Source organism: Olea europaea, chromosome 22 (assembly GCF_002742605.1).
Source record: "Olea europaea var. sylvestris chromosome 22, O_europaea_v1, whole genome shotgun sequence".
In the NCBI taxonomy this organism is placed as follows: domain Eukaryota; kingdom Viridiplantae; phylum Streptophyta; class Magnoliopsida; order Lamiales; family Oleaceae; genus Olea; species Olea europaea.
Window position 1 is genome coordinate 972,682 of NC_036258.1, and position 12,364 is coordinate 985,045.

General features: G+C 39.1%; 2 protein-coding genes across 2 annotated transcripts; one reads left to right on the plus strand and one right to left on the minus strand.

The window, feature by feature from the left end:
* Positions 1-478: 478 nt before the first annotated feature.
* On the minus strand, positions 479-3,911 carry LOC111371308 (formin-like protein 14). Its single transcript, XM_022993217.1, has 3 exons — positions 2,600-3,911; positions 1,884-2,399; positions 479-1,018 (listed from the first exon to the last, which is right to left on the minus strand). The coding sequence occupies exons 1-3, from the start codon at positions 2,900-2,902 to the stop codon at positions 749-751; spliced, it is 1,089 nt and encodes a 362-aa protein (XP_022848985.1). The 5' UTR covers positions 2,903-3,911; the 3' UTR covers positions 479-748.
* Positions 3,912-4,480: 569 nt separating this feature from the next.
* On the plus strand, positions 4,481-5,544 carry LOC111371850. Its single transcript, XM_022994019.1, has 2 exons — positions 4,481-4,942; positions 5,458-5,544. Exons 1-2 carry the CDS (start codon positions 4,481-4,483, stop codon positions 5,542-5,544), a joined length of 549 nt encoding a protein of 182 aa, XP_022849787.1.
* Positions 5,545-12,364: the final 6,820 nt, after the last annotated feature.

Consider the following 12,364-nt stretch of genomic DNA (forward strand, 5'->3'; position numbering starts at 1 on the left):
TTTTCTTTTTTTTTTTTTTTTTTTTCAAAAATTTTTCCAAAAATTCCCCCCCCCCCCCCCCCCCCCGACCAACCACATGACCTCTTTTCCTTGAATCGGCGAAAAACCTTTGGTTTTTGTGAAAATTTGTTTTCCAGCTTTACTTTTTCTTTTTTATTATTTTTTTTTTGGCAATTGGAACAATATTTATCCACAATTATAACAAATTTTATCCATTTAATTGAGAATTTTCATGAAAAAAAATCAAATGAACATCAAAAGATTCAAAATTTCAACATTTTCCAGGTGGAAAATTCTACCAATCAAATATATTTAATTGACAATTCCCGTTAAAACAAGTTTTAGGCAATTAAATTCCCTGAAATTCGTTTTCTTTTCATCCAAATTCCATTCTTACAATGAAACGGACCCTAAAATCCGTGAATAGCAAATGCAACAGTATAAGCATGGAAAATCAAGAAATAAAGAAAAAAGAAAGAAACAAGAAAGAGAAGTTAAATGTTATTGTCAGTAAAGTCTAAGATACAGTATCCTTTCCTAGCATAAAACCTTACCAGCTAAAAAAATAATTTGCCAATTAAGATAATGTGATCAGGATAATCAAAATAGTCCAAACTGTATTTAACATCTATGACAAATAAGACAATGCGTGTGTGGTGATAAACCAAAGCATCACAAAGGAGAATAAAGAATTATGGTAGCCCAGAGATGAAGCACCTGAACCATCACAATAGCCTTTACACGATTTCTACCTCGTGCAATCCTGTTGTTTCTTTTGCACCTCTCCATTGGCTAAAGCAGTGTACCCATCAAGGGCACCAAGTTCTTTCATGTCTTCCAAGAATGCCATGTACGAGTCATCAATACCCTGTGGTTTTGGTGTAGATGATAAGCTACTGGATTCTTGCCTCACAACAGATGCAGCTGCAGGTGGCCTGTTGGTTGCCACAGCAGTTGACGGCTTTGTCTTTGATTTTGGAAGCACGGACTCTCTCCTGACTCGTACAGATGCAGGAACCTGCAGATAAAGTACGAAGAAGCTTCAGGATAGAAAGGGTATGTTACTAACCTGCATAGAAAGCAAGATGCTAATTCCTTCGTTTTAAGAGCTATGCAAAGTAGTACATGACTCTGTATACATGTAGTGTGCGTGCACAAGATTAGGTCATAGGTGTCTGCAATGTTATATCTATTGTTTGCTTGGCCTTACAGCTCTTCATTCGAGTTTAAAAGAATTTATACTGCATAAACTTAAGTATTTCTACTAGAGAAATTTTAAGGCTTCCAGTGTTAATGCTTGGCTGATAAATTGAACCAAATACCTCAATCATTCCTTGAATAGTTTTAAATAATAAAATTGAAGGTTTTCAACCAGCCTGGTAAAGAAACACCTAATTTGATAATTTTGACGAGCTGAAATGTCAAATAGTAAACTACTCAGCACCATCAGATTAACCCAAGCATGGCTCATATAATGAGCAAAGAGATGAATAAAGAGATCAGAAAACAAGAAAGATCAGAGAGAATTGTAGTTCTATCTAAATGAGTTTCTCTTCTTCAACCCCTAGGCCCTAACTGTTGTATGAGTTTTGAGAAGCTACGTGAAAAATTCAGATAAGAAGAAATTCAGAGAAGAAATCCCAGAAAATCATAAAAAATAACTTGTTAAAGTTGTATTCTTTAATGAAAAAGAATGCGGATGATAAAAGAGTAGAGATTTGTAGTCAATACAAGGAACATAAAATTTGGGACTGTGAACTATGTATCCGTACTAAAAGTAGCCAGTCAATATGAGGTACGACTTTTGCCCTAGGATCTGCAAAGTGAATTTTACCAACAATTTCAATAACAACGAAAAATATAACCAGCAAAGAGAGACTCACCATAGCTGTAAGCTCTGGAGTATGTTGTGCCAGAGGCCTCTTTACAACAGTTGATGCAGCTGATTTGACATATGATGGCTTTGGAGGGGCAGGTTGTCTAAAAGCAAGGTCCCCTTGTGGGATAAGTGGTGAACCAGGTGGAAGTTGTGGTATCATCATAGGAGGTGGTCCAAAAGGTGGTAATTGCATTGGTGGGACCATGACTCCTGGTGGGGCAACTTGCCCAGGAATTCCAGGAGGGGGTAATGATGGCCGCATATCAGGTGGAGGTGGAGGAAAACGTAAAGTGCTTGGAGGCAGTACATCAGCCTGCAAATTTGGGACCATGGCTGGTCCAGGCACTGGAGGCTGTTGCCTTATTGGTGGTGGAGGAACCATTTTCGAGAGATCTTTGCTCTCAGAAGAAGTTTTGAAATCAGATTCCGAAGATGCGTCTTCTGACTGATCATTGCCAAACTTCGGTTGCAACCCTGGCAGTGGAGGTGGAGGTGGAGGTGGAAGAAGCATGGTTGAAGCCTATCAAGACCATCAATACGTTAAGTCTTATCGTCTAAAACGAAATTATTTGAAGAGACTACTTTAATTAGATGAATTGTTCCATCAATTCTATACTTCTTTCCTTTGCTAGATAACTAAACCTGCCCTAATTCCTTCCAGATCCTGACATTTGTTTTTAAATGCTCTCAATTGATTACTTAAGTGAATGAGAAGCATACATAAGTTGAATCTCTGAAGGCTTCATCATCTGACTTTGCAGACTGACCTCTCTCCTTTTCACTCCCAACAGTCCCTGGAGGAGGTGGTTGAACAGATTGCTTGAGGGCCGGGGGTGGAGAAAGTGGAGGCCGAGTTGCAAGTAGTTCTTTTGGTGGGGGGCCAGGAGGAGGTGGAGGCAGTGGAGGTAATGGTGTAGTGAAGTCTGTCATTGTAGGCTTTGGAGGCATTGGGGGTGGAGGGGGTAAAGGCGAAGATGCAGGCATAATGATGACATCTCCAGCATCTAGGCCAGCACTAGGCATAGGAGGTGGGGTGGAGGGGGGACAGTTAAAGAAGCATCCTCTGATTCAGACATCAATGATGATGCAGCATTACTGGATGAAGCTTCCCGTAGGGGTGTCCTAGGTCCTGCATGTCAAAGTAACAAAAAGCAGAGTAAGAGAAGGGGTGGGGGTTGGGCAGTGTGCATGATGATTAGCCGAACCGAGCCGAGTCGAGTCGGTTGGCGAGTCAAAACTTGAGGCTCGAGCTCGGCTCGGTTAAAATTGTCGAGCTTTTTTTTGGGCCCGAGGCAGGCGGAACAAAAGCTCGTCCAAAAATTTTAGGCTCGACCCGAGCTATCGGCTTAGGCCTTTCTGAGCCGAGCCGGACCGGGCCGGCCCCTTTTTCTCACTCACGCTCTCTCTTTTTTTTTTTCATTTTTTTTTTAAATAAGCTGCTGCCTAAAAAAGGCAGCAGCTTCCTGCCTTAGTTAGGCCTTAACCGTTGCCTTTTAAGGCAGCGAACTTGTTGCCTTAAAAGGTAGCATTTTAATTACTGCCATAATATATTTATTTATTATTTTTTTTTTATACAAGGGCTCGTGGGTCGGCTCGGGCAAAGCCCATGTCTCAAAAATAGGGTTTGAATCTATCGAGCCCCGAGCCGAGTTGGCTCGGGCTTTTTGCGGCCTGAGTGATGAGCCCGATTGACATCCTAATGATGATGAATCCGGAAAATAGAGAAAGGGAGAGAGCGAAAATAGCTATGTTTTTAGACAGATCTGGGAGGCATAACCTGCGATTTACCTTCCTCACGATACTTCAGGGTAGGAGCGGTGGGGGACCCTTAAGATTGGGGTTCAACCTTTTTTTTGAAACAAATGAACCCAAATACTTAATAGGCAATAGATGGCCCACATATATACATTGAAATGCCTTAATGTCACAATATTCTGTTCGTACTTCACGACCAACCCATAAATCTATTTCTTTAACATCTGCACAAAGTATTTTATGCTTGTTGCAATTTTATTTTTATACTTTGCAGACCGGAGAATGAGGCGATGGAGCTCAAGCTAACTTCGAGTGATCTGAACAGTGGGAGAAAGGCAGCAGGAGGTGAGTTGTTTCATTCTTTACCTACCGGAAAACCAGGCAAAACAACATCCGGGTCACCAGTTAAACTGTCTATTTAATGCTTTTTAACCAGTTTTGTTCCTGTTTTTGAACCTGTGCTTTCTACCAATAACCGAACCGGTTTTCCAGCCGATTCTTGATTTTCCCTGTTGAACTGGCCAGTCCAATCCAGTCCAGTTTTTCAAACATAGGAAAATGGAGATAGTTATGGTGGTATAAGTATGAAATAGAACCGAACCCACTATCAGAATAATTGAAGTCAGTTTGGCGCCAAATGTTTCTGATTAGTTTGCTTAGCTGTCAATTAGCTGGATGTTATAAACTATCTTTCCCGCCATTTTTCTTCTTCCTATTTAACGTGATTGTACATAACATTTTCAGTAAAATGAGATATTTTTCCATTTCTCAATTTCCTCTTCTCCTTTAATATGGTATCAGAGCAGAGGCTTCCTTAGCTTCGCAATTTGCTCAATTTGATCCGTCATGGCAAAAAAGGGAGATCTAGCTTCATCTTCCATTTTGGCTTCATCTTCATCAATGAATCATTCTTCCATTGACGATGTCTCCAGTCCATATTACCTTCATCACTCAGACAGTCCTGGTATAGTTCTAGTTTCACAGCAGCTAACTGGTGAAAATTATGCTACCTGGAATCGAGCCATGACCATAGCATTAAAGGTGAAAAATAAATTCGATTTTGTTGATGGATCGATTACTCGAGCTGAAGACAACACTGAGTTGCTTAATGCCTGGATCTGCAACAACAACATCGTCATCTCTTGGATTCTTAATTCCGTAACAAAGGAAATTTCAGCTAGCATCATCTATTCGGAATCTGCTCACGAGATTTGGAGAGATCTCAAGGAGAGATTTCAGCAGAGGAATGGTCCTCGAATCTTCCAATTAAGGCGTGAATTGATGAATTTGACACAAGGACAGTCATCTGTTAGTGCTTATTTTACCAAATTGAAATCAATTTGAGAAGAATTAAGCAATTAAAAGCCATCATGTACCTATGGAAAATGCGAAGGTGGTGGTAACAAAAAATTGGCAAATCATTATCACATGGAGTATGTCATGTCATTCCTAATGGGATTGAATGACTCTTATGCACAGGTCAGGGGGTAGTTGCTGCTCATGGATCCAATTCCATCGCTAAATAGGGTGTTTTCACTCATTTCACAGGAGGAACATCAGAGGTGTTGATTATTGAAGACTATTGGTTTTCTTCACATGATGAAATATGAAGAGTGTTGGAGAGGAAGATGAAGAGATGGATGCATTCACCATCATTATTAGTCATTATTAGTCTTCGTAATTGTGTGACTCTTAGTAGTCTTATGCTATCCTATAAATAGGTTTGTCATGTACTCAAATCAAATAATTCATATATAAAAAAAAGTTTCTCTAAAAATATGCTTTGTTCTGTTCTTATTACTGAACTGATCCGGTCTTGATAGAATCTATCCTTATTTCCGCTGCATACTAAAATCACAATCAGAACAAACATTTGGTATCAGTGCTCTCCTGATCTTAAAGGCCTGTGAGAAAGAGGAAAAATGGCAAATTCTACTCTAGCTTCAATGCCTATCCCCATGATGTTTGGAGGCGAAAACTATGAGTATTGGTCTGTCAGAATGAGGGCTTTCTTGATGGCACATGATCTATGGGAGATTGTTGAAGAAGGTTATACTCCACAGGAGTTGGATGCAGACCCTACTGTGAATCAAATGAGGCAAGAGAAGGATCGTAGAATAAAAAATATGAAGGCTCTTACCTTCTTGCACTCTTCTGTCACTGAGACAATTTTTCCCAAGATTGTGGCTGTTACAACAACAAAAGAGGCTTGGGATAAATTACAAGAAGAGTACAAAGGGTCTGAGCAAGTGAAAGCAGTAAGATTGCAAACTTTGAGCAGAGAGTTTGAAAATCTAAGGATGAAGGATGCTGAATCCGTAAAGGACTACTCTTCTAGAGTGGCTAATGTGGTGAATCAGCTTAAATTGAATGGAGAGGACGTACCAGACAAAAGAGTGGTGCAAAAAATGTTGATTACCTTACCCGAAAAGTTTGATGCTGTTACCACGGCTATAGAGCATACAAAGGATCTGTCAAGTCTTTCTTTAACTGAACTTACAGGTGCTTTGTTAGCCTATGAGCAACTTGAAAAGAAATATGCTGTGCATTTTCGAGATATGAAATGCAAAATCTATGATCCTCATGATATTGAAATTGCTAGTTTGCCTATGCATAATAGAAGTTTTAGCATTCAATGGCATAGCTTAATTGCAAATATGTCTAGAGTTCATGTGGATGAATCTGATTTGTGGCATAGAAGATATGGTCATTATAATTACAAGTCTTTGTCATATGTGCATTCTCATGGCATGGTGAGAGATTTGCCTAAAATTCATGAATCTGGAGGAGTATGTGAGAGCTGTAGTTTGGGGAAAATGCATAAAGAGTCATTTTCTAATGATGGTGCATAAAGGGCATCTGGAAAATTGCAGCTTGTGCATACTGATATTTGTGGTCCCATGAAAACTCCATCCTTGAGTCATAATTTGTATTTTGTGCTATTCATTGATGACTTTACAAGAATGTGTTGGGTGTACTTCATGAGAAACAAGTCAGATGTGTTCAAAAAATTCAAGAATATGTTAGAGGCACAATCTGGATGTAAAATTCAGACCTTGAGATCGGATAATGGCAAGGAGTATACATCTACCAACTTCAATCAATTCTGTGAGGATTATGGAGTTCATCGACAACTTACCATTCCCTACACTCCGCAACAAAATGGAGTGGCAGAAAGGAAAAATAGATCTGTCATGGAGATGGCCAGATGTATGCTAGCTGAGAAGGGACTTCCAAATTCGTTTTGGGCAGAAGCAGTTTATACTTCCGTTTATTTGCAAAATAGGTTGTCTACAAAAGCTGTGAAAAATATTACACCTATTGAGGCATGGTGAGGAATGAAACCTACAGCCAAGCATCTGAAAGTTTTTGGGTCTTTGTGCTATGTTCATGTCCCAGATCAGAAAAGAAGCAAGTTGGAGCAAAAGGCTGTGAAGGGGATTTTTATTGGCTATAGTTCACAGACAAAGGGCTATAAAATCTATCTTCCAGAAACTGTAAAAGTTGTGATATCCCGTGATGTAAAATTTGATGAAAGTTCTAAGTGGAATTTTAATGAAACCAATACACGGCAACATGTAGCAGTTTTTCCTCCTATCCCAGTGGAAACTTCAACTCCAACACTAGAAGTTCAGTCTTCCGAGATAGAATCTATCGCACCTACTGCAGAAAATTCTGAATCTTCAAGATCTAGTTCGGCTCCTAGAGGAACTAGATCTTTGAATGAGATTTATCAGAGGTGTAATATGGCAGTGGTTGAAAAAAATATGCTTTGTTCTGTTCTTATTACTGAACTGATCCGGTCTTGATAGAATCTATCCTTATTTCCGCTGCATACTAAAATCACAATCAGAAATGGAGATAATTCATAAAAATCAGACTTGGGAATTGGTACCTCATCCTGATGAAAGAAAAGTGATTGGAGTGAAGTGGATTTACAAGGCAAAAATGAATCCAAATGGCACGGTGAACAAATACAAAGCAAGGTTAGTTGCTAGAGGATTTGCACAAGAAAGTGGTGTTGATTATTTTGAGACCTTTGCACCGGTTGCAAGGTTTGACACCATTAGATTATTGATTGCACTAGCAGCACAAAAGAAGTGGAAGATACATCAGTTGGATATAAAATCCGCATTTCTCAATGGTGAACTGGAGGAGGATGTTTTTGTTGAACAACCTGAAGGTTTCCAGTCTAGAATCTATCCTGATCATGTATGCAAGCTGAAAAAGGCCTTGTATGGTTTGAAACAGGCGCCAAGAGCTTGGTACAACAAAATAGATGGTTATCTATGCGCTAAAGGATTCAGGAGGAGTGAAAATGAACATACTCTTTATGTGAAGAGTGATGAAAATTCTGATATCCTGATTCTATCCATGTATGTGGATGATTTACTCATCACAGGAAACAGTAAAAAGCAAATTGATTTGTTTGCTGATAAATTGAAGGAAGAATTTGAGATGACAAATCTTGGAAAGATGAAATATTTTTTGGGCATTGAGGTTGAGCAAACAGAAAATGGTATTTTCATTTCACAAAAGAAATATGCAAGTGATATCTTGAAGAGGTTGAAGATGCAGCAGTGTAAACCAGTGGATACACCAGTTGCGTTGAACACAAAATTATCCAAAGAAGATGGAGACCAGCCAATCAATGAGAAGGAATATAGGAGTCTTGTTGGAAGTTTACTGTACTTGACAGCAACAAGACCAGATTTGATGTTTGCGAGAAGCTTACTTTCTAGATTCATGAGCAAGCCATCACAAACACATTTTGGAGTTGCCAAAAGGGTCCTTAGGTATATCAAAGGAACAATAAATCATGGCATCTATTTTGCTGGAGTAGTTGGCTCAAATTTGATTGGATATTCAGATAGTGATTGGGCAGGTTCTGTGGATGATATGAAGAGCATGAGTGGTTATCTATTTACACTTGGTTCGGGAGTATTCTGTTGGAATTCAAAGAAACAAGAAGTAGTGGCACAATCCATAGCAGAAGCTGAATATATTGCAGCATCATCAGCTGTAAATCATGCCGTTTGGTTGAGGAAAATTCTTAATGATCTTGCGAAAAGTCAAGATGATCCTACAACTATCATGGTGGATAATCAATCAGTCATTGCTGTTGCAAAGAATGCAATTGATCATGGAAGAACCAAGCATATTAAAGTGAAGTTCCATGCTATCAGACAAGCTGAGAAAGATGGAGAAGTTCATCTCCAATATTGTCCAGGTGAATCTCAAATTGCAGATATGTTCACTAAAGCATTGCCCAAATCCAGGTTTGAAGATTAAGAGTGAAGATTGGAGTTTTACCCAAAAGCTTCAAGGAGGAGAATGTTGATTATTGAAGACTTTTGATTTTCTCCACATGATGAAATATGAAGAGTGTTGGAGAGGAAGATGAAGAGATGGATGCATTCACCATCATTATTAGTCATTATTAGTCTTCATAATTGTGTGACTCTTAGTAGTCTTATGCTATCCTATAAATAGGTTTGTCATGTACTCAAATCAAATAATTCATATATAAAAAAAAGTTTCTCTCAAAATATACTTTGTTCTGTTCTTATTATTGAACTGATCCGGTCTTAATAGAATCTATCCTTATTTCCGCTGCATACTAAAATCACAATCAGAACAAACAAGAGGGCTATTAACCTGAATGTTGGATCTACTGGTTCCTTAGCCTTTTATGCTAGAAATGAAGTGAAGAGAACAGGTATGGGCCAGCCACCTCACGGCAGGAATCAAAAGAAGGAGAGACCAACTTGTACATATTGTGGATATGAAGGACATGTGATTGATAGATGTTATAAACTCCATGGATATCCACCTGGATACAAGCTAAAATAGAAACCTGGTTCACGCAATTACACAGGTTTTAATCCCCACTCAAATAATAATGTTGCTAATCAAATCTCTTGTTCTGTTTCAAACCAATCTCAGGGCAATACTGGGAATTTTATGCAAACCTTGAACCATGATCAGTGCCAACAGTTGATGAGTATGTTGAGCACACACCTCACAACTTCTAAGATGGATGATGAAGTAGCTAATGTTGATGATGTGTCAGGTACAGTTTTATCTGTTTCCATTAATCAAGTCCTTAATTCTCCTAGGCATTGGGTGTTAGATTCAGGGGCAACTAGTCATGAATGCTTCAACCGTGCATGCTTTCACACATTAAAGGCTGTGCAAGATGCATATATTACATTGCCTAACCATGCCAGGATTCGTGTGAATTTTGTTGGACATATTAAACTTACTCCTGACTTGGTGCTGGAAGATGTGTTATATGTGCCCCAGTTCAAGTTCAATTTGCTGTCCAGTAGTGCACTGACCAAAAGGTCTTCTATAAGCATCAAGTTTCTTACTGATGGCTGTGATATTCAGGATCTATGCAGCTTGAGGATGATTGGCAAGGGTAGACGGATTGGTGGACTTTACATCCTAGATAGCACAATGAAATATGGATGTAATAGTGTCAAACATATCTGTAATTCTGATTCTGTTGTAATGAATAATGTGGATTCATATACTTGGCATAATAGACTTGGTCACTTGTCTTTTAAAAGGCCAGCTGGTTTGAAGGACCAATTACATTTTAAATGTAATAAGGGTAATGAAGATGTCCCTTGTTCTATCTGTCCTCTTGCTAAATAAAGGCATTTATCGTTTGTTTCAAACAATCACTTATCTTCCAATGCATTTGATCTTGTTCATGCTGACACTTGGGGTCCATATAGTTCACCAACGCGTGAAGGTCACAGATACTTTCTCACTTTAGTTGATGATTGTATAAGGTTCGCTTGGGTCTATCTCATTAAGCAAAAATCAGATGTTCTTGCAATCATTCCTAAGTTTTTTTGTCTGGTTGAGACACAATTTATTAAGGTCATTAAAGCCTTCAGGTCTGACAATGCCCCCGAGTTGCAATTCACAGATTTTTTTTAGCTCTAAAGGTGTTCTACATCAATTCTCTTGCATGGAACGACCTGAGCAAAATTCTGTTGTTGAAAGGAAGCACCAACATTTACTTAATGTTGCTCGAGCCCTATTCTTCCAATCCCAAGTCCCTATTCAATTTTGGGGAGATTGTGTTCTCACAGCGACCTACCTCATTAACCGTACTCCATCTCCTGTTCTACAAAACCAGTCACCATTTTCATTACTTTACAAAACTCCAGTAGATTATGCTTTTCTCAAGGTCTTTGGTTGTTTGTGTTTTGCATCAACCCTCACTTCTCATCACCTAAAATTCCATCCTAGAGCCAAGGCATGTGTTTTCATTGGATACCACCCTGGCATAAAAGGATACAAGTTATATAACATTGTATCAAAATCCATTTTGATATCCAGAGATGTAGTATTTCATGAAAGCATTTTTCCCTTTCATTCTATCTCAAAAACTCATGAAATCATTGATAATTTTCCTAACCTTGTGTTAACTAAGCCCGCAATTGATATACCTATGCATCATGCTGTCAACATTCCTAATCATGATTCGGTTGATAATGATGTTCCTACCATGTCTTCTCTTGATTCACCTTCAACATCAAAACCCATCACAGCACCACATGCCACTCCAGTCCATCCCAATCCCAATCTCAGAAGGTCCCTTAGGCATAGCAAACCTCCATTATATCTCCAGGAATTTCACTGTAGTCTTTTGGCTAATTCTCCCATTCCTCAGGCCTCATCCCAGTATCCTTTGAGTGACTGCTTTGGCTACACAAAATTTTCTAAATCTCATAATAAATTTCTCTTTAATATCTCCTCAAACTTCCAGCCTCAATTTTACCACCAAGCTGTGAGACATGATCATTGGCAGGAAGCTATGGCCTCTGAGCTAGCTGCTATGGAGCTGAATAACACCTGGTCTGTCACTACTTTGCCCAAAGGAAAGCATGCCATTGGCTGCAAATGGGTGTATAAAATAAAGTATAAGTCAGATGGGAGTATCGATCGATACAAAGCGCGCTTAGTGGCCAAAGGGTACACTCAACAGGAGGGGTTGGACTTCATTGAAACCTTCTCCCCAGTGGCTAAGTTGGTGACTGTAAAATTACACCTAGCCATAGCAGCAATTAACAGTTGGCATATCATCCAATTGGATGTCAATAACGCCTTCCTTCATGGTGATTTATTCGAGGAAATTTATATGGACTTGCCAATGGGATATAAACCCCCCTCCACATCAGGCAAGCAGGGGAAGCATCAGGTTTGCAAGTTACACAAGTCTATATATGGCCTAAAACAGGCCTCGAGACAATGGTTTGCAAAATTTTCCCTTGCTCTTATCTTACATGGATTTCACCAGTCTAAATCAGATTATTCCTTATTTACAAAAGGTTCTGGTAATGAATTTGTTGCTTTACTTGTGTATGTTGATGACATAGTCATCACCGGGTCCAATCTCCAAGTTATAGAATCTCTGAAATCATTTCTTCACAGTCATTTTAAGGACCTTGGTAACCTTAAATACTTCCTTGGCTTGGAAATTGCGAGATCACATAAAGGCATTGTTTTATCACAGAGACAATATGCTCTCCAGTTGCTTGAAGACACAAGGTTTCTAGCTTGTAAGCCTGCAGCCATGCCTATGGATCCCAAAGTTCGATTGAGCTCCTTTGAGGGGGAGTTGTTGGAAGATAGTTCTATGTATAGGAGGCTTGTTGGACGATTACTTTATCTAACAGTCTCCAGACCAGGCATTACTTTTGCGGTTCA

Excerpts from the sequence above, each read along its gene's own strand:
- LOC111371308 (XM_022993217.1), bottom strand. The coding sequence starts at position 2,902 with ATGCCTAGTGCTGGCCTAGATGCTGGAGATGTCATCATTATGCCTGCA. Across the intron at positions 2,400-2,599 it reads CCTTCAGAGATTCAACTTAT|GCTTCAACCATGCTTCTTCC; the intron begins GTATGCTTCTCA and ends TGGTCTTGATAG. Across the intron at positions 1,019-1,883 it reads CTCCAGAGCTTACAGCTATG|GTTCCTGCATCTGTACGAGT; the intron begins GTGAGTCTCTCT and ends CTTTATCTGCAG.
- LOC111371850 (XM_022994019.1), top strand. The coding sequence starts at position 4,481 with ATGGCAAAAAAGGGAGATCTAGCTTCATCTTCCATTTTGGCTTCATCT. Across the intron at positions 4,943-5,457 it reads TGACACAAGGACAGTCATCT|AATCTATCCTTATTTCCGCT; the intron begins GTTAGTGCTTAT and ends CGGTCTTGATAG.